The 22,304-nt window shown below is 43.7% G+C and overlaps 1 protein-coding gene across 1 annotated transcript in view; it reads right to left on the bottom strand.

Annotated features, from left to right (window-relative positions):
* LOC134205737 (uncharacterized) overlaps positions 1-22,304 on the bottom strand; it is a 65,559-nt gene that overhangs the window by 3,941 nt on the left and 39,314 nt on the right. Inside the window, exons 5-6 of the mRNA XM_062681302.1 lie at positions 6,444-6,577; positions 5,970-6,332 (exon numbers count right to left, since the gene is read on the bottom strand). Of these exons, the coding sequence (XP_062537286.1) occupies positions 5,970-6,332; positions 6,444-6,577 (497 nt within the window). The remainder of the gene's footprint in view (positions 1-5,969; positions 6,333-6,443; positions 6,578-22,304) is intronic.

Raw genomic sequence — 22,304 nt, 5'->3', positions numbered from 1 at the left:
GTAAGGCTGTATGAATTGCAATAAATTTGTAAAACGAAGTTAAAAAATGCAGCGTCCTGCGACGTCTGGTCACATTATGTTTGAGTGGGTGGAACTCCATATAGGCCCGACACAGCCTCCCGGCGATAAAGCGATAAGTCTGTCCAGATTCAGTTAGCCGCCGATAAAACCAATCATTACGAACAAAATGTTCTAGGACATGAAACCTCGCAACTGCATGACATTCTTCTAAATTTTTTGAATATTTCTCAATTGCTTGAGCACTGAGCAACTACATAAATATTATGGACCAATAAAGTGTCTTGTACTCGTGTAGGCACGCTTTTCAACTTTTTGGGCTTCATGACAGTTGTTTTGTTATCATGTTCAATCCAACGCACACTATGTATGAATTGTTCTATGCGGGGATTGCCCTCTGCGCGTTATTTCCGCGAAGCTATCCAAATTTTTCTTTTTCCCCGTAATACAATTTCAGCTGTTAAGGAAGACAAAACAAGCGCAAGACAATTGATCTAGAGTGCAAATAGTTCATTGTGACATTTGAACACCCAGGCAAAGCTTGGTATTTTCCGCATGGTCTTCTGGAAAATCCGAAGGATTTCCTCTGGAAAATCCGAAGGATTTCCTCTGGAAAATCCGAAGGATTTCCTCTGGAAAATCCGAAGGATTTCCTCTGGAAAATCCGAAGGATTTCCTCTGGAAAATCCGAAGGATTTCCTCTGGAAAATCCGAAGGATTTCCTCTGGAAAATCCGAAGGATTTCCTCTGGAAAATCCGAAGGATTTCCTCTGGAAAATCCGAAGGATTTCCTCTGGAAAATCCGAAGGATTTCCTCTGGAAAATCCGAAGGATTTCCTCTGGAAGGAAGGATTTCCTCTGGAAAGTCGAAGGATTTCCTCTGGAAAGTCGAAGGATTTCCTCTGGAAAGTCCGAAGGATTTCCTCTGAAAATTCTGAAGGATTTCCTCCGAAAATTCCGAAGGATTTCCTCTGGAAAGTCGAAGGATTTCCACTGGAAAGTCAAAGGATTTCCTCTGGAAAATCCGAAGGATTTCCTCTGGAAAATCCGAAGGATTTCCTCTGGAAAATCCGAAGGATTTCCTCTGGAAAATCCGAAGGATTTCCTCTGGAAAATCCGAAGGATTTCCTCTGGAAAATCCGAGGGATTTCCTCTGGAAAATCCGACGGATTTCCTCTGGAAAATCCGACGGATTTCCTCTGGAAAATCCGAGGGATTTCCTCTGGAAAATCCGAAGGATTTCCTCTGGAAAGTCCGAAGGATTTCCTCTGGAAAGTCCGAAGGATTTCCTCTGGAAAGTCCGAAGGATTTCCTCTGGAAAGTCCGAAGGATTTCCTCTGGAAAGTCCGAAGGATTTCCTCTGGAAAGTCCGAAGGATTTCCTCTGGAAAGTCCGAAGGATTTCCTCTGGAAAGTCCGAAGGATTTCCTCCGGAAACTCCGAAGGATTTCCTCCGGAAACTCCGAAGGATTTCCTCCGGAAACTCCGAAGGATTTCCTCCGGAAACTCCGAAGGATTTCCTCCGGAAACTCCGAAGGATTTCCTCCGGAAACTCCGAAGGATTTCCTCCGGAAACTCCGAAGGATTTCCTCTGGAAAGTCCGAAGGATTTCCTCTGGAAAGTCCGAAGGATTTCCTCTGGAAAGTCCGAAAGATTTCCTCTGGAAAGTCCGTAGGATTTCCTCTGGAAAGTCCAAAGGATTTCCTCTGGAAAGTCCAAAGGATTTCCTCTGGAAAGTCCAAAGGATTTCCTCTGGAAAGTCCAAAGGATTTCCTCTGGAAAGTCCAAAGGATTTCCTCTGGAAAGTCCAAAGGATTTCCTCTGGAAAGTCCAAAGGATTTCCTCTGGAAAGTCCAAAGGATTTCCTCTGGAAACTCCGAAGGATTTCCTCCGGAAACTCCGAAGGATTTCCTCCGGAAACTCCGAAGGATTTCCTCCGGAAAGTCCGAAGGGTTTCCACTGGAAAGTCCGAAGGGTTTCCACTGGAAAGTCCGAAGGGTTTCCACTGGAAAGTCCGAAGGGTTTCCACTGGAAAGTCCGAAGGGTTTCCACTGGAAAGTCCGAAGGATTTCCTCTGGAAAGTCCGAAGGATTTCCTCTGGAAACTCCGAAGGATTTCCTTTGGAAACTCCGAAGGATTTCCTTTGGAAAATCCGAAGGATTTCCTTTGGAAAATCCGAAGGATTTCCTTTGGAAAATCCGAAGGATTTCCTTTGGAAAATCCGAAGGATTTCCTCTGGAAAATCCGAAGGATTTCCTCTGGAAAATCCGAAGGATTTCCTCTGGAAAATCCGAAGGATTTCCTCTGGAAAATCGAAGGATTTCCTCTGGAAAATCGAAGGATTTCCTCCGGAAACTCCGAAGGATTTCCTCTGGAAACTCCGAAGGATTTCCTCCGGAAAATCGAAGGATTTCCTCCGGAAAATCCGAAGGATTTCCTCTGGAAAATCCGAAGGATTTCCTCTGGAAAATCCGAAGGATTTCCTCTGGAAAATCCGAAGGATTTCCTCTGGAAAATCCGAAGGATTTCCTCTGGAAAATCCGAAGGATTTCCTCTGGAAAATCCGAAGGATTTCCTTCGGAAAATCCGAAGGATTTCCTTCGGAAAATCCGAAGGATTTCCTTCGGAAAATCAGAAGGATTTCCTTCGGAAAATCCGAAGGATTTCCTCTGGAAAATCCGAAGGATTTCCTCTGGAAAATCCGAAGGATTTCCTCTGGAAAATGCGAAGGATTTCCTCTGGAAAATCCGAAGGATTTCCTCTGGAAAATCCGAAGGATTTCCTTTGGAAACTCCGAAGAATTTCCTTTGGAAACTCCGAAGGATTTCCTTTGGAAACTACGAAGGATTTCCTTTAGAAACTCCGAAGGATTTCCTTTGGAAAATCGAAGGATTTCCTTTGGAAAATCGAAGGATTTCCTTTGGAAAATCGAAGGATTTCTTGGAAAATCCGAAGGATTTCCTTTGGAAAATCTGAAGGATTTCCTTTGGAAAATCGAAGGATTTCCTTTGGAAAATCCGAAGGATTTCCTTTGGAAAATCCGAAGGATTTCCTTTGGAAAATCCGAAGGATTTCCTTTGGAAAATCGAAGGATTTCCTTTGGAAAATCGAAGGATTTCCTTTGGAAAATCCGAAGGATTTCCTTTGGAAAATCGAAGGATTTCCTTTGGAAAATCCGAAGGATTTCCTTTGGAAAATCCGAAGGATTTCCTTTGGAAAATCGAAGGATTTCCTTTGGAAAATCGAAGGATTTCCTTTGGAAAATCGAAGGATTTCCTTTGGAAACTCCGAAGGATTTCCTTTGGAAAATCCGAAGGATTTCCTTTGGAAAATCCGAAGGATTTCCTTTGGAAAATCGAAGGATTTCCTTTGGAAAATCCGAAGGATTTCCTTTGGAAAATCCGAAGGATTTCCTTTGGAAAATCCGAAGGATTTCCTTTGGAAAATCGAAGGATTTCCTTTGGAAAATCCGAAGGATTTCCTTTGGAAAATCGAAGGATTTCCTTTGGAAAATCCGAAGGATTTCCTTTGGAACTCCGAAGGATTTCCTTTGGAACTCCGAAGGATTTCCTTTGGAGCTCCGAAGGATTTCCTTTAAAAACTCCGAAAATCCGAAGGATTTCCTTTGGAAAATCCAAAGGATTTCCTTTGGAAAATTCGAAGGATTTCCTTTAGAAAATCCGAAGGATTTCCTCTGGAAAATCCGAAGGATTTCCTTTGGAAAATCTGAAGGATTTCCTTTGGAAAATCCGAAGGATTTCCTTTGGAAAATCGAAGGATTTCCTTTAGAAACTCCGAAGGATTTCCTTTGGAAAATCGAAGGATTTCCTTTGAAAATCGAAGGATTTCCTTTGGAAAATCGAAGGATTTCCTTTGGAAAATCCGAAGGATTTCCTTTGGAAAATCCGAAGGATTTCCTTTGGAAAATCAAAGAATTTTCCTTTGGAAAATCAAAGAATTTTCCTTTGGAAAATCCGAAGGATTTCCTTTGGAAAATCGAAGGATTTCCTTTGGAAAATCCGAAGGATTTCCTTTGGAAAATCGAAGGATTTCCTTTGGAAAATCCGAAGGATTTCCTTTGGAAAATCCGAAGGATTTCCTTTGGAAAATCGAAGGATTTCCTTTGGAAAATCCGAAGGATTTCCTTTGGAAAATCCGAAGGATTTCCTTTGGAAAATCGAAGGATTTCCTTTGGAAAATCCGAAGGATTTCCTTTGGAAAATCGAAGGATTTCCTTTGGAAAATCCGAAGGATTTCCTTTGGAAAATCCGAAGGATTTCCTTTGGAAAATCCGAAGGATTTCCTTTGGAAAATCCGAAGGATTTCCTTTGGAAAATCCGAAGGATTTCCTTTGGAAAATCCGAAGGATTTCCTTTGGAAAATCCGAAGGATTTCCTTTGGAAAATCCGAAGGATTTCCTTTGGAAAATCCGAAGGATTTCCTTTGGAAAATCCGAAGGATTTCCTTTGGAAAATCCGAAGGATTTCCTTTGGCAAATCCGAAGGATTTCTTTTGGAAATTCCTTTGGAAAATCCAAAGGATTTCCTGTGAAAAATCCGAAGGATTTACTTTGGAAAATCAGAAGGGTTTACTTTGGAAAATCCGAAGGATTTACTTTGGAAAATTCGAAGGATTTACTTTGGAAAGTCCGAAGGATTTACTTTGGAAAATCCGAAGGATTTACTTTGGAAATATTGAATGATTTCATTTGAAGATTCCAAAGGATTTCCAATTAAAATCTTGTAAGAACACCAACATCTTCTTCTTCTTATTGGCATTACATCCCCACACTGGGACAGAGCCGCCTCGCAGCTTAGTGTTCATTAAGCACTTCCACTGTTATTAACTGCGAGGTTTCTAAGCCAAGTTACCATTTTTGCATTCGTATATCATGAGGCTAGCACGATGATACTTTTATGCCCAGGGAAGTCTAGACAATTTCCAATCCGAAAATTACCTAGACCGGCACCGGGAATTGAACCCAGCCACCCTCAGCATGGTCTTGCTTTGTAGCCGAGCGTCTTACCGCACGGCTAAGGAGGGCCCCCAAGAACACCAACATAAGGATTTCAAAATTCTGATGGGTTGCCGAAGGAAATTTCGAAGTATTTCCAATGTACATTCACAACTATTCAATGTTAGAATCAGAAGAATATTTTGGAAAAATTCGATAGGTTCTCCTGAAATTGAAAAAATGGCCCACGACGATTTTCGCTTCAATAGCTTTTGCTCTATCTTTCCGTTAACCGCAAGGCGAGCACATCGGTATATGAATGCCATGTGCTCAGTGTTTTATTAGTAGAGACACTTCGCGTATTTCTGTGCATCGTCATATGGGCTAAAACCATCGAAAGCAACGTCCATTTGCTAGAACTAAGCTATAGCAGAACGTTTCTCCTGAGCTTACAATTTAGTGGTGAGTTTGGAAAAAAAGGTCTCTTTTCTTGATTTTCAGATATTTATTGAAAGCTTGTCAATGCATGCATGAGCACAATGGATACACTATGCACCGGGACTCCAAGATGTTCCCTACCCGAAACACCCTAGACCGGACCGAGAATCGAAATCACCATCTCCGGATTAGCAGTCCATTGCTATCTAGGCCAAGTGGGAATTCTACCGGCATCTAATAGTCACGACAGAGTTCACAAATAGCTGCAACAATGACGGGTCCAATCCTCACCTTGCATTTTTAAAGGCAAATAATTGTTGACCAACGCAAATGAAAATCGTGATTCCAAGCGGGCAGAATCGTAGCAAAAACGAAAAACTTGTTCTCATTCCGAAGATACCTATGTGGTCTCAAACTCGGTTCACCATACAAAATTTGAGGTATTTCTGATAATACGCTGAATCCATGTTTCTCCAACCGAAAACTTTTACTTAATTGCTGGTAAAATTCACATTGATCTTCGACTATTAGTACACAACAAAATCCCATGAGCCGCTTACCTGCGAAAAGCTTGCTTCTACCTCATCGTCATGGTCCTCGCAACGGTCACTCGGTACTAAACTTAGCCGAGACAAAGACTGCCTCAAGGTAGGTGACAGCACCGTTTCCAAAACATCCGAATTTTTTCGCTTCATTAGTCGCTCGGCTATATGCAGTAACCGATCATCGGATTCCGCCGGTAGAAGGTGAAAGCACTGCCTTTTCCCGCGCATCTTCTTAAGCATTTTCAAGCCCTGCAGTACCATGCACTGACCACTGAGGACAAAGTACGCGTATTCCAGGTCACCTCCCGTTCCGGGCACGGCAATCTGTTGCTGAGGTTCGTAGTGGGCCACCTTGGCCAGGATGCAGCACTCGCGAATCTGTTTAACGAATTGAGCCGTAAGAATGCGTAACTTATTTTTAATTATCTAACCACATCATGAACACGCGATTGCTTGCACTGTGCTACACTCGTATTCTTCAACACTCACCTGATCCTCGGTCCAGTGGTCAAAGTACTGGAAGCGGCGGATCGCCTCCTGCATCTGGTTCCATTGCAGCCGCAGGGTTGGTTCTATCAACCGTAAAAAGTCCTCCCCGGAAACGCAAAGCAGTTCACAGTCGGCTTTTGGTTTATGCACGAGCACCAATCAGTTTGCACAGTCGACGACGACAGATCCGTTCGCACACAAAGCCACCATGGAAGTAAATGAGCACAGGAATTTTCGTTACTCTTGGAGGAGGTTCTACATTGTAGCTACAGTTTTTCCACGAATAGTGTGTTAAGTGATGTGAATGCAAGCAACAATAGGCATGTTATATTCTTCCCGTATAAAGCAGACATGCAAGCCGTTTTCTAAGGCAAAGCATCTGCAATCAAACGGCATTCATTTCAATGTGTCTGATTCGATTTATGTAATTTATGTAACAGTTTTGTATATTATGTGGTCCCTAATTCATGCAATAATCAAGCACCTCTGCACAAGGATCTACTACTGCTCACGTTGGTTCGCAATTTGGAAATCGCCTAAACTTTTTGTTCGTAGAGTAAGGAATTTTGCTACGTTATTCCCAGTTCGTAATTCAACAGTGCCAACCGTAAGTTTCATTACCCGCCTTCTGCGACGGACATCGAAAGAAAGAGAACAGAATTTTTCGTCCTTCCGGGTCGTCGCAATCTAACATGCCCACCCATTACCGGCGAATTTCGTTTGTTTCCTGCTTTACTTCTATATCAGTTTCTAATTCTAGCTTTCCACCAGAACATCCCCTCATCCATCGAACGCACGTTTCATTTCCACAGCTTTCATGTTTTTTATGGGAAAACTTATTTGGGGCGCCAGTCGCTTCCACCGCCTAGTCGTTTGTGGCTTGCCGCAGAACCATGATTACTACCTGACAATGGCGATGATGAATGCAATCTGTCTTCAAAAATAAGCAATAAACCACCCTAATATATTAATCACCGAAAGCAAGAGTTAGGAGCTCAACATTTCCTGCAATCGATTTGCAGAAATGGATTGTAAAGGAAATGTCCCCAATCGTTTATTATTTGCTTATTACATCCTATACAAATTGTTCCCACGCTTCTAAGTTTCTGTGGAAAACTGAGTTTTAGCACGCGACCCGAAACGTTTTCCTAGGATATGGCTATCCCTCCATCCAACATGAACTGCGTCTTATGACGAGTGCTGCGAAATAAACCAAAATATGTGGATGGAAAAGTTTTAATTTAACTCATTAGATTGCTACTTCAATAAAAGGGTCGTGCAGAAGGTACTTTGAAAGGGGGCCCTCCTTAGCCGTGCGGTAAGACGCGCGGCTACAAAGCAAGACCATGCTGAGGGTGGCTGGGTTCGATTCCTGGTGCCGGTCTAGGCAATTTTCGGATTGGAAATTGTCTCGACTTCCCTGGGCATAAAAGTATCATCGTGTTAGCCTCATGATATACGAATGCAAAAATGGTAACCTGGCTTAGAAACCTCGCAGTTAATAACTGTGGAAGTGCTTAATGAACACTAAGCTGCGAGGCGGCCCTGTCCCAGTGTGGGGATGTAATGCTAATAAGAAGAAGAAGAAGAAGCAGAAGGTACAAAACGGAAAGAAATAGTTTCGTAACAAAAGCTGGGACGTGTGTGACTGTTGTGTCGGTAACTTTTGTATAAAGTTGGCGTTTGAAATTTTAACTAGAAGTTTAGACGCCACTTTGTAAAAGCAAACCAGGTACAATGTGCGCGTTTTCAAGATTCTAATTTCTTCTAGAATTAAATATTGTGTTCAAAGAATAACTAATGATATGTTTACACCACTTTTGAAATACACCCGATTCTGTTTTTACACGGATTTTTTTACACGGCCGTGTAAAAAAAAATCCCATACAAATGTTTTGCAAAGTTGCTCCATTTTGCATGATTCGTCGAGAAATCATAAAACTTTTTTTACACGGATTTTCAAATTTTGAACTGAAAACTTTTTTTACACGGAACGCACCCCCGTGTAAAAAAAGAATCGGGTGTAGCGATAATAGTAGTTTATACAACTAGTTGCTAAAAGATGATAGGCACTTGGAGTGCTAACAAACTAGTTTTGCAATGAGTTATACACATTTTTTTTTTGCAATGAATATACGTGGGCATTAATATGACAAATTTGAACCAAAATGGTTCAGTATGGTCTACAAAAAAAAACAGTTTTATCCACCTGGCAGTGATTATGCCTTTCTCGTGCATTATTAATCAACACAATTAATCAACCAAACACATTATCGAAGAATTAGTTGAAATGTTGAATTCTTTACAAAAGAATTAACAAAGAATCTAAGTACTAAGAAACTAAGTATTAATAGCGTGCGCGTTTCATTCGAGATTTGTTATACCTGTAGAAACATTACGGCATTCTGCGTCTTAACTTGCATTTGATCAAAGCTTGTGTTTCATTTGTTGTATTAAAGTTATGTACGAAATCGAGAAGCTTACATGGGTTGATTCTACATTTTATAGCATGTTTTGACTTGATCACTATATTTCATAACTATTTTAATATCCAGATTTGTTGGTATGCGCAATCGTTATGATATTCAATAGTGATCAACTACGCTTTATTCTCTGCCGAACATAACTTGTCGCGAGAGAATCGGTTGTGGATTACTATGTGAAAAATTGGTTAACATTTTTTATAGCAATTGCGCACACACATACACACATATACATACATACACACGGACAGATATTGGGGGGGCAGCAGGGACTTTGTCCAAGGGCTTGACGACCCCTCCCCATGGCCACTGCGAGTTAGACCGGGACCATCGTCCCAAACCCCTAATCCCAAGGCGTTAAGCGACCCGTGCCGAGGGGATGCATGGCAAGGGGTGGTGAAATAATAAGCTAGGCCTTTAACGGAGCCTGTGGGGTACCTGGACACCCTCCACAGTAATTGTCCCTTACCGCGTCATGCTGGGCTCTGGCGTGGTGGACCTCTTTTCCCGAGCAACTCGTGGGACCAAAATGGAAAACCAAGTCAATTCTTCAATTAGTGGTAGTAGTGTAGGCGACAACCCCTTCGCAAGAGGTGGGTTGTTCAGGTCTCCGCCTAGGAGGCCAGAGGCAATAGTCGGCAGCTCGGTGCGCAGCGCCAGCGTGGGTCACTTAACCATCTCTCAGGCTCCGCCGGTAGAGGTTATAGACGGCCCATGGCTTGTGAAGGTGAACCGCAAACGCGATGGGCTTTCGGCCTTCGAGGTGGCGACGGAACAGCTGGACGCCATCATCGACTTTGCGTCATCGAAGCATAATATCAGCAAGGACCTCAAGAGGAGCTTGTAGAAACTTCGAAAGTCGATGCTGGACGCCAAGCTGGAGAGGGCGGTCGGGACGGCCAAGTTTAAACCCGTGAAATCGGTGGAGTCGAGGTCTACCCAGACTGAGGCCCAAGAATTCGCGGACTCGGGCAAGGTCGAATCGACCGAAGGCGTGCCAGCGAAGACGGTGGTACCAAAGTCTACCCAGACTGAGGCTCAAGTATTTGCGGGTACGTCGGGGGTGACTGCTCCAACGGAGCAGACACAAAAACGGGGGAGACAGTCTCCAGGGGATAAACGCAGAGGGTTACTACCCCGAACAAGGGTAGTGGGGCTGGGAAGCTGAACCCCGGCCAGGTACCTCCAAGACCGGGGGAGGAAGGACCTGGAAAGGTCCGTCCACTCAGGAAAGACGGTGGTAAGGGGTTACGGCAGGCTAAAAGTTCTCAGCCGCACCAGACCAGGGAAATAGAGGGGGATGACGCCTCCTGGATCCTGGTCAAGAACAAGAGGAAACCGAAGACGTCAAGGGCCGAAAAGAAGGCCCAGGCGAATGAGGGTAGCAAGAAATCTAGGGTAGGCGCCAATCGCTCCAGGGGCGATGCTCTAATCATCAAGACGGACGAGGCTAAGTACTCGGATGTTTTGAAAGCGATGAGGAGTGACGTCAAGCTCGGTGAACTCGGCGCCGACGTACGTCGAATAAGACGTACCCGGATGGGCGAGATGATCCTCGAGCTGAAGCGGGGCGTCTCGCAAAATGGCGCCGCCTATAATAAGTTGGCGGAGGAAGTTCTAGGCGAGAAGGTCAAGGTGAGGGCACTCACGACGGAGGTGAATCTAAGGGTTAAAGACCTGGACGAGATCACCGAAGTCGAAGAGCTCGTCACGGCACTGCGGCGACAGTGTGAAGTGGAGACGCCCACCGCAGCCGTTCGGCTACGGAAAGGCCCAGCAGGGACACAGGTAGCATTGGTTCGGCTATCAGCAGCGGACGCCTCCAAGGTAGTCAAGTTAGGGAGCGTCAAGGTGGGATGGTCGGTATGCCCTGTGGGCATATACGAGCAACCCGAAGTTTGCTTCAAGTGCCTGGAACCGGGGCACAAGCAATGGGACTGCAAAGGCCCTGACAGAAGCAATCTCTGCCGACGCTGCGGATTTTTAGGGACATAAGGCACAATGCTGCACGGGAGGGTTCGTTTTGTTTGATTTGTTCCAGCAAAGCTGTGAACAGCAAGCACCCCATGGAGGGTTCGATGTGCCCGGCGTTTAAGCGTGCTGCAAAATTACAGTGCAGGTAACGCAGCTGGCTTGCTCGGCCTCGCCCGAGTGTTTGGTGTGCGCAGGTTTAGAGGAAACGGCGGAACACGTGTTGTTCGTGTGCTCACGTTTTCGCGCAATGCGTGACCACATGCTTGCCACATGTGGTCTGGACACTACCCCGGACAACCTAGTTCGAAGAATGTGTAAAGGTGAAGTTGGCTGGAACGCCGTTTTATCGGCTATCGCCCAAATCGTCTCGGAGCTCTCATGCTCTGTGGTCGAACTCGATCCTTTTATCGAACAAATGGCCGCGCGAAGAACAACATGGTATCGTCGCTTTTGCGGCGTCGGTCAACCGGGCGGGTTCCGAGCCCGAGGACGGAAAGGGGTCCTCGTCAAGGCTGGGGCAGGCGTAGGCACCGCGTCGGCAAGTCCCTCTGTGTGTTGGCGAATAGGCCCTATCGCAGAAAGGTCAATTTGGGGTGCACGCGGCATTATCATTCTTCATACCAGTCGTGCAGAGGGAAGCAGGCGCGAAGTCGACCCTTCCCACCTTCCGAGGGCATAGGGCGTGGTAAGGCCACCTGGAAAGCCGGCAACGCGCTGGCACGATACCATGGTGTTCTTCTAAAAAAGCGAGTTACGATGTTCGGTGCTGCAAGGACTGGCCCCCCTTTGAAGCATTACTTTCTGGTTGTACCGAAGGGACTATGGGCTTGGCGGCAATGGAAACGGTTTAGCGGGTCGGGGATGCTGTCCTGCCTCCCTCGTTTGCTGTTGTAGGTGATCCCTAACCCTGCACTTCCTAGACAACCCAGGATGTCTGTTGAGCAGATTTCCCCTCCATTGCTTAAGCTTAGTATGCAGTTCTCAAGGAAAATGCTCAAGGAAAATTTGATCAAATTACCAAAGTAATTTGGACTGGTAAATGCAATCCAAAAAGTAGGCGAAAAAAATTATTTGTGCTGTCATCAAGCAGGTAGGTAGGTAATTGGAAATAGTCGCATCATTTTATTTTAAATCGTCTTTTGTTGGAATGTTATAGATCAACAACAACGAAAGGACTACGCATATGGTGCCTCACTCGCATCGACGTAGATGTTCAGCAGAGAAGAACTGCGATGTATTTAACTGGTGAATACTGGTGTCAAATAAGCAAATTAGTGTGTCCATTTCTCAAGCCTCTAGGACCAGTTAAACCCACTCCGTATTTGCCTTTCATGGATCCTCGATAATTATCTTGCGATGAATAATAAAGAAGCATTAATGACCAGTCAGATCGAATGGACTCATAACTACCCTCAACGCCTGTCGTTTGTCGACTCGTGCAATAAACTTTGAATTAGTATTAGAAATCCCAGTTCCGTAAATGGAAACCACCGAGAGAGACGGCACATGCCGCATAAAAGAAGGATAAAAGCAACACCATATATGCCGTCTTTTCACGGGATATTCCGTGGTTTTCTGAACTTTTTAGCAGGAAAAAACTTGTGTCCTTCTCCTTTGACATGACTGACCTCGAGCGCCAACTCCATTGATTAAAGAATGCTTAGCCCAGTTGTGCGTCCGATGAATTTGCCTCAGCTATTTTAATATTTACTGTTGAGTTTCTTCGACCACTTCTAGATATTTCAATACTTTCTCCTTAGCCAGTGTATTATCCCATAATCGATTCGTACACAGAAATAGGATGATTATTTCCATGCAGTGTTCACCGTGGAAGAACACCTGCTAATTTATATTACTAGGTAGTTGATGCATCCCTTATTGTCCACCTGCGAACAATTATTGTACGTTCTCTTAGCCTTAGCCTCTTAGTTCTCTTAACACCAAGAGTAGATATACAAAACTACGTCCTTGGTTATCATTTGGCTTCGTGTTCCAACCCAACTGTTCTTTCAAGGATTCTCCTAGGTTCCTTAAGAATTGTTTTTACAATTCACCCAAGAGCGCTTTTGGAAATACTCCTAGCAATTCTTCTGTAAATTTACCCAGAAAATTCTCCCCAAGCAATCCATCTGAAGATTTCCACAGGTGTTCTTCCGGAAATTCCTCTGGGAACTACCACAAGCATTTTCACCAAGAAATTCCTTCGGAAATTTATTTAAGATGTTTCTCCCGGAAACCCAGATGAAATTTTCTCAGTGGTTCATCCGGAAGTTTCCCCCAGAAGTACCCAGAATTCCTACAAAACTTTCATAGGAATTTATTCGAAGATTTCCTGAGGAATTCATTCTGAAACTCTAACAATATCATTTGCATTTTTTTAGTTCCTACAAGAATTCCGCCGGAGGTTACTCAAAGAATTCCTCCAGAACTTTCTTTAGGAATTCCTCCGAAAGATCCGCCGGGAATTCCTCCAAACCATCCTCTAGGAATTCCACTGGAACTTCCTCTAGGAATACCTCAGGATGTTCCTCCAGTAATTCTTCCGGAAGTTCCTCCAGTAATTCTTCCGAAAGTTTCCCCAGTAATTCTACCGGGAGATCCTCCGGCAATACCTCCACGAAATCCTCCGGAAATTCCTCCAGGAATTCCTCCAGAAATTCCTCCAGTAATTCATCCAGAAGTTCCTCCAGAAGTTCCTCCAGTAATTTTTCCGGATGTTTCTCCAGTAATTCTTCCGGAAGTTCCTCCAGAAATACCTCTGGAAGTTCCTCCGGGAATGGCTCCGAAAGTTCCAACAGAAATTCCTCCGGAAGTTCCTCCAGGAATTCCTCTGGAAGTTCCTCCAGTAATTCCTCCGGAATTCCTCCAGGAATTCGTCCGAAAATTCCTCCAGGAATTCCTCCGGGAAATCCTCCGGGAGTTTCTCCAGAAGTTCCTCCAATAATTCTTCCGGAAGTTCCTCCAGGAGTACCTCTGAAAGTTCCTTCAGGAATTCCTCAGAAAGTTCCTTCAGGAATTCCTCAGAAAGTTCCTTCAGGAATTCCTCAGAAAGTTCCGCCAGGAAAATCTCACCCGGAAATTCTTCCTTAAGTTCCTCCAGTAATTCTTGCGGAAATTCTTCCAGGAATTCTTCCGAAAGTTCCTCCAGGAATACCTCTGGAAGTTCCACCGGGAATTGCTCCGGAAGTTCCTCCAGTAATTCTTCCGAAAGTACCTCCAGTAATTCTTCCGGAAGTTCCTTCAAAAATACCTCTGGAAGTTCCTCCACGAATTCGTCCGGAAATTCCTCCAGGAATACCTCAGTAATCCTTCCGGAAGTTCCTCCAGTAATTCTTCCGGAAGTTCCTCCAATAATTCTTCTGAAAGTTCTTCCAGGAATACCTCCCGAAGTTCCACCAGGAATTGCTCGGATTTTTCTCCAGGAATTCCTCCGAAAGTCCCTCCAGGAAATTCTCCAGGAAATCCTCCAGGAATTCCTCCGGAGGTTCCACCAGCAATTCTTCTAGAAGTTCCTCTAGGAATTCATCCGGAAATTCCTCCAGCAATTCCTCCGGAAGTTCCTTAAGAAATTCGTTCGAAAATTCTTCCAGAAATTCCTCCAGGGATTCCCCCGGAAGTTCCTCCAGGAATTCCTCCGGGAGTTCCACCGGGAGTTCCGCCGCGGATTCCTCTAGTGATTCTTCCGGAAGTTCTTCCAGGACTAGCTCTGGAAGTTCATCCGGAAATTGCTTCGGAAGTTGCTTCAGAAATTCCTTCGAAAGTCCCTCCAGAAAGCCGTCCGGAAAGTCCTCCAGGAATGCCTCCGGAAGTTCATCCGGAAGTTTCTCCAGGAATTCCTCAGGAAGTTCCTCCAAGAATTCCTCCAATTCTTTCGGAAGTTCCTCCAAGAATTCGCTCAGAAGTTCCTCCAAGAGGAACTTCCGAGGGAATTCCTGGTTCCTCCTTCCGGAGGAATTCTCGAAGGAACATCCGGAGGAATTTCCGAAGGAACTTCCGGAGGAATTCCCGAAGGAACTTCCGAGGGAATTCCTGGTTCCTCCTTCCGGAGGAATTCCCGAAGGAACTTCCGGAGGAATTCCCGAAGGAACTTCAGGAGAAATTCCCGAAGGAACTTCCGGAGGAATTCCCGAAGGAACTTCCGGAGGAATTCTGAAGGAACTTCCGGAGGAATTCCGAAGGAACTTCCGGAGGAATTCGAAGGAACTTCCGGAGGAATTCCCGAAGGAACTTCGGAGGAATTTCCGAAGGAACTTCCGGAGGAATTTCCGAAGGAACTTCCGGAGGAATTCGAAGATACTTCCGGAGGAATTCCCGAAGGAACTTCCGGAGGAATTCTGAAGGAACTTCGGAGGAATTCGAAGGAACTTCGGAGGAATCCGAAGGAACTTCCGGAGGAATTCCTGAAGGAACTTTTGGAGGAATTACAGAAGGAACTTCCGAAGGAATTCCCGAAGAAACTTCCGGAGAAATTCCCGAACGAACTTCCGGAGGAATTCGAAGAATCTTCCGGAGGAATTCGAAGGAACTTCCGGAGGAATTGAAGGAACTTCCGGAGGAATTTCGAAGGAACTTCCGGAGGAATTCCCGAAGGAACTTCCGGAGGAATTCTGAAGGAACTTCCGGAGGAATTTCGAAGGAACTTCCGGAGGAATTCTGAAGGAACTTCCGGAGGAATTCGAAGGAACTTCCGGAGGAATTCCCGAAGGAACTTCCGGAGGAATTCCCGAAGGAACTTCCGGAGGAATTCCCGAAGGAACTTCCGGAGGAATTCCCGAAGGAACTTCCGGAGGAATTCCCGAAGGAACTTCCGGAGGAATTCCCGAAGGAACTTCCGAAGGAATTTCCGAAGGAATTCCCGAAGGAACTTCCGGAGGAATTACCGAAGGAACTTCCGAAGGAATTCCTAGTGGAACTTTCGAAGGAATTCCTAGTGGAACTTTCGAAGGAATTACTAGAGGAACTTCCGAAGGAATTCCTAGGGGAGCTTCTGAAGGAATTCCTGGAGGAACTTCCGGAGGAATTCCTGGAGGAACTTCCGGAGGAATTCCTGGAGGAACTTACTTTATTTTGCTTCTTAGTCTTATCTATCTTGTTTGTTTTAGTTGTTTAATTTGTCTTATTTGTCTTATTTGTCTTATTTGTCTTATTTGTCTTATTTGTCTTATTTGTCTTATTTGTCTTATTTGTCTTATTTGTCTTATTTGTCTTACTTACACCAGCACCACTGTTATCACCCAAATACTTTTCAAATCTTGTTTGGAAACCTTGTACAGAAATCCTCCCACGATATTTTCTAATGTTGTTCTCGAAACGGCTCATGTTTTCCTTTTCCAAAACCAGCTGGAGTTGGTTTATTTTGATTTCCTCATTGCGTCGGCGCTGCTGCTGTTCTCTCGCCGAACCACTGCATGAGTGATAAATTTCTTCCCCATTGTTGCAAATTTCTTTTGTTCTCCGTTTACGGCAAATTCTCAAGCAATTGTGAACTGTATAATGATGAAATCATTTTGGCGACACTGACAGCGTCATTCTGGCAGGCTGAATTGGGCAATTTCCTCTCTCAGAGAGTGCTACCACGTGCTTTTTTAACGGAAAACCCTTCCCTCAGACCTTAAGGAACTTGCAGAGGAATTCCTGAAAGAACAATTGGAGAAATTTATGAAAGATCCTCCGTAGGAATTCCTGATGAAAATTCGAGAGGAATTCCTTAAGGAACTTTTGGAAGAATTTTTGAAGAATCTTCCGAACTTTCAAAAGCATTCCTGAAGGAATGTGAAGAAGAACATCTTGACATTTTTCTGATAAAACTTCCGGAGGAACTTCCGGAGATACGCCTGAAGAATCTTCCGGAGGATCTTCTGGTGAAGTTCTCGATAAAACATTTATTTATTTATCATCAGACTAAGGCCGGAGTGGCCTGTGCTGCACATAAAAGACTTCTCCATTCAGCTCGGTTCATGGCTGCACTTCGCCAACCACGCAGTCTGCGGAGGGTCCGCAAGTCGTCCTCCACCTGATCGATCCACCTTGCCCGCTGTGCACCTCGCATTCTTGTTCCCGTCGGATCGTTGTCGAGAACCATTTTCACTGGATTACTGTCCGACATTCTGGCTACGTGCCCAGCCCACCGCAGTCTTCCGATTTTCGCGGTGTGAACGATGGATGGTTCTCCCAACAGCTGATGCAACTCGTGGTTCATTCGCCTCCTCCACGTACCGTCCGCCATCTGCAACCCACCATAGATGGTACGCAACACTTTCCTTTCGAAAACTCCCAGTGCGCGTTGGTCCTGAAGGATTCCTGAAGGAATACCAGGAAGAACTTCTGGACGAATTCCTGGTATGACTTCCATAAAAATGCCCGGAGGAACTCCGGAGAAATTCCTGGAAGAACTGCTAAAGTAACTTCCGGAGGAATCACTGATAGCACTCTCAGAAGTATTCCTGGACGAATTCCTAAAGGAACATCCGGTGGAATTCCTGAAGAAACTTCCGAAGGAAATAGTTAAGGAGGATCTCCTTAGGAAACTTATGGAAGAATTTTGGAAGCAACTTTTGAAGGAATACCTGAGGGAACTTCCGAAGGAAATATAGGAGGAACCGACGGAGAAATACCTTAAAGGACTTCCGAAGGAATTCCTGTAGTAACTTTCAGGGGAATTCTTGGTGGATTCTCCGGAGGAGCTCCATCCGGGCACTTTTGGAGGAATTCCTAAAAGAACTTACAAAGGATTTCTTAAAAGAACCTTTGGAGGAATTCCTGGAAAATATTTTGAGAGGAATCCTGAAGGAATGCTGGCAAGAACGTCCAGATAAATTACTGGACGAACTTCCTAAGAAATTTCTGATGGAATTTCATTAGGAAGTTTTAAAGGAACTTATAGAGGAGCTTTTGAAGGAACTTAACGAGGTATTCCAGAAAGAACTTCCGGATAAATTCCGGAAGAATTCCTGAAGGAACTTTCTGTGGAATTCCTGAAGGAAGTTTTGGTGGAATTCCTCAAGGAACTTCCGATTGAATTCCTGAAGGAACTTCCGGAGGAACTCCTGAAGCTACTTCCAGAGGAACCCCTGTAGGAACTTCCGGAGGAACTCCTGAAGGAACTTCCAGAGGAACTCCTGAAGTAACTTCCGGAGGAACTCCTGAAGTAACTTCCGGAGGAACTCCTGAAGGAACTTCCGGAGGAACTCCTGAAGGAACTTCCGGAGGAACTCCTGAAGGAACTTCCGGAGGAACTCCTGAAGGAACTTCCGGAGGAACTCCTGAAGGAACTTCCGGAGGAACTCCTGAAGGAACTGCCGGAAAAACTCCTGAAGGAATTGCCGGAAAAACTCCTGAAGGAACATCCGTAGGTATTTAAAAATCAATCTCCGGAGGAATTCCAGAAAGATATTCCGGAGGAAATCCTGAATGAATGTCAGGTGGAATTCCTGAAGGAATTTCTGGTGCAATTCCTGAAAGAACTTCCGAAGAAATTTCTAAACATACTTCCGGAGAAATTATCGAACGAATTGTCGAAGGATTTGCTGGAGGAACGCTCGGAGGAATTTTCAGAAGAATTTCTGGAGGAATTCAGGGAGTTATTACAGGAGGAAATCCTGAACGATTTCTCGTTGGAATACCTGGAGAAATTTTCGGAGGAATACCTGGAAAATTGTTGAAGGACTAACTTTTGAAGAAATTATTAGTGAAATTCTCGGAGGAAATCCAGGATGAATTACGTAGAACCACAAGAAATTCTGAGGGTATTCAGGGAGGAATTCCTGGAGAAAATCTAAGTGGAACCCCTGGTCGAATTTCCGGAGAAATTTCAGAACGGATTATTTTAGAAATTTTATGAAGAAATGCCTGAAGAAATCCTGAGTAGTTCCTGGATAAATTGCTGTATTTTCCGGATGAATTCCCGGAGAAACTTCCTGGAAGAATTCGCGTAGAAATTGGAAGTATTCATGAATGAATTATTGGGGAAATTCGTGAAGGAATATATTTGGGATTTCGTGAAACAATTGCTAGAGGAATGCATGGAAGAATTCTCAAAGTAATTCTTTGAGGAATTCCCGGTGGAAGAGTTCCAGTGCTTAAAACCTCAATGAAACTCCTAGACGCATTTCCGGAGGAATTTCAGGACGAATTTCCGAGAATTCTTTGACAAACTTTCGGTGGAATTTTCGGAGAAACTCCCGAAGGATTTATCTTGGAAGTTTTTTTTTCATGGGCCGGAGGAATTCCCGGTGATGTTCCTGGTGGACGTCCCAGAGAAAACCCCGGAAAAGTCCTAGATAAATTATCTGAGGAATTACCGAAGATGTTCCTGAAATATGTCTTAGAAGAATTCCCAGCGTAGTTCCTGGAGTTGTTCTCGACTGAATTCCTAGAAAAAGTCGCGGAGGAAGGTGCTGAGGAATCTTCGTAGGAGGAATTCCAGCAGGAATCCCCTTAGAAATGTGTGGATGATTTTTCGAATGCATTCCTTTAAGATTCGTGAAACAATATTTGAAGAAACTCGGGAGAAATTTTTGGACAAACTCTAGAATTAATCCCAGGAGGAACTGGACTAGCGTACGGAAAAAAATCTAAATGAACATCAAGAGAAGTGCATGAATTTGATCGAATTCAATGAGTAGTCTTTGAAAGACTTCCTTGAGGAAATCTCAAAGGGGAGTTCTTTGATGAATTTCTGGGAAGTATCTCGGGAAATGTTTGGAAAATATCCTATAGATATTTTCTGGAAGAACCTCTAAAGGACCTGATGGAGGATTTGCAAGAAACTCCAGAATACATTCTTTGAAAAATTTCAGAAAGAATTCCAAGAGAAATTATTGGAGGAACACCAGAATTTCAGTATTTTCTGGAAGAACTGCAGTAGACAAATTTTAAAAAGAAACTGACGAAACTTCCGGAGAAATTTCAGGGAGTATTTTCAGGAAAAAAAAATGAAGAATTCATTTCATAAGGAATAGGGAAGGAAAAAATTATCATTTTCTGGATTTAAAAAAAAAACACAGAGTCTTGAAACATTTTACACAATATGGGTTACACATTGCTCGAAGACCACAATGATCCATGAGACGGACAGCACTATAAATAGTACAGGTTTTCACTCACTCGAGAGGATTTATCTTCGGCGTGGTTATGCCGTACGTTTGCAGGTTGGTTGTTGTTACTTTGCATTCAATATCGGCCACGACCTCCTGCTTATAAGACAGAAGCGGTAGACCACGTAGCTCGTCATATTTCACCCAAAAACTGTAAATTTCACATAAACGTTAAAATATAATAAACCGCATTTTAGAAAATAGGTGTATTTTATTTGAATTATTTATTTTAAATCTGTGTTCTTCATATTTTTCAATAATTTCACACTTCAATTTGTAACTAGTACTCTTTATATTTTTTTCATTCTACGGATCTTGATAATCCTTTTGAATTTTTTTATATTTATCTCTAACGATATATCTAATCTGAATTCTAAGGAGCAATAAATTAACATCGAAAATAGGGTCATTTTTCTTCATTGTTGTTTTTGTGATCTTCCCCACACAGCGTCAGGTCAATCTGTAGCCAAACCATGGTGTCGAAATCAGGATAAGGCGTAGGAAGCCCTGAACCATCGAGAGGAACGACCTCACTGATCCCAAGGTCGACCATCCATTCCACCCAATCCCAGAAGACGACGTCATTCATCATTTTGAACTAAAATGCGTCCCCTTTCGGACTACATCAACTACTCCGACGGCACTAAAACAATTCTCAAATTGGTCGAATCATCCGGTATCCCTTCCAATAGTATTGTGATTCTGAAGTAGACGGCTTCACTGTTGATTTGAATATCGACCGACTGGCACCTGGGAATCCGAACTGAAACTAAATGGAATGAGGTCATGTTATCAGCAATCACGCAATGTTCATCTTAATAAAATTAAAGTAGAATCTTCCAGATACACATACCTGTAAGCTAGTTTAAATTTTTTTATGAACATTTCGCCGGAAACCAACTTTGAATCGCGGACAAAACGAACCGGAGCAGTGCGAAAACAACAAAACGTCACGTTTACTTGCGGAATAATGCATCGATGCATTATTCCGCAAGGCAAACTGTCAGACTGTGTTTTCTTCACTGCAGTTGGCCTGCTGTTGCAAAATTGTTCTCTTTCCTTGTCAGCTCCGTACTGCTCAAGGAATCTCAGTAGCGCAATCATTCCTTGACCATTACTTTTCCTATCTTTTTGCACAGTACTTTAGAAGTCCATACCACCCTTTAAGCCTAGTACGCAGTTCTCAAGGAAATCGCTCAAGGAAAATATGATCTAATTACCAAAGTAATTTTCACATATCGTGAATGCAACCGAAAAAGTAGGCGAAGAACATATGTTGTGCTCATTCGTAATTCATTTTGCAAAATGTCAGAGCGCAGGTAAGTTATTGACCTGGAACTTTTTTTCATAAATCCTCTGTTGTTGCTTTAATTCTAGATGGAGTTTTACCGGCAATGTTGCAGATGGTTTCTGGGAAGTCGAACGTGAATGTTCGTTCGGGATGCGCTATACTTGCATTGATGCCGTACTAGTACCACCAGGAGCCAAAATAGGCGCAACTGACCATCCTCGGGGGCCTAGTACTACGGGTACTTTTTATTCAGTTCCGAATCTTTTTGACATCTGGAGCAGAGTGTGTCGGATGTAATCTAAAAGAAACTTATACATGCTTTGCTGTATACACAAATCGAGCTGAGCTATGCGCCGATTGAAATATAATTGGCGGCGGTGTGTCAGACAATTTTCAGTTGGCGGCGGCGTCACACCATTCAAAATCGGCAGCGGCGGTGCAGCGTCGTAGATCGGTGAAATCTAGTAGAACAAATTTTAAATATTGTCGACTGCTCTTCGCGAAGGGGCTGTTTCCAAATGAATGTTTTGTTAACAAAAGTCTCCAACCGTTTTGGGTGATTTTGAGTGAAGTTATTGATAAAACCATAAAAGACAATGATTGAAAAAAAATGATAAAATCTAGACCAACATTTGAAAAGGGCGTAACAGCCAAAATTTATTCCTTCTGATTCTTCGTCTACATATAAAGCTATATATGTAGACGAGGAATCAGAAGGAATAAATTTTGGCTGTTACGCCCTTTTCAAATGTTGGTCTAGAAATATCAAAATGCACACTTTACAGTTAGTTTATCGGAAGTCCCCATAAATTCTTTTGCAAATTCCACCATGGATTCTCTTAGACTTTACTCATAAAAATTCTTCTAGAAAATTCCGAACAGATTTCTCCAGCAATTGACAGAATATTCTGCCAGTGGCTCCCCAGAAATTCTATTGAGAATTTTCCTCGAAGTTTGAAAATTGCTGCAGAAATTCCTCCAGAAAAACAATTGAAAAATCTTTTGGAAGTCATCAAGA

The sequence above is a fragment of the Armigeres subalbatus genome, chromosome 1 (assembly GCF_024139115.2).
Source record: "Armigeres subalbatus isolate Guangzhou_Male chromosome 1, GZ_Asu_2, whole genome shotgun sequence".
Taxonomy (NCBI): Eukaryota; Metazoa; Arthropoda; class Insecta; order Diptera; family Culicidae; genus Armigeres; species Armigeres subalbatus.
Note: the sequence above shows the minus strand (reverse complement) of the source record. Positions and strands in the feature narration are given on the sequence as shown.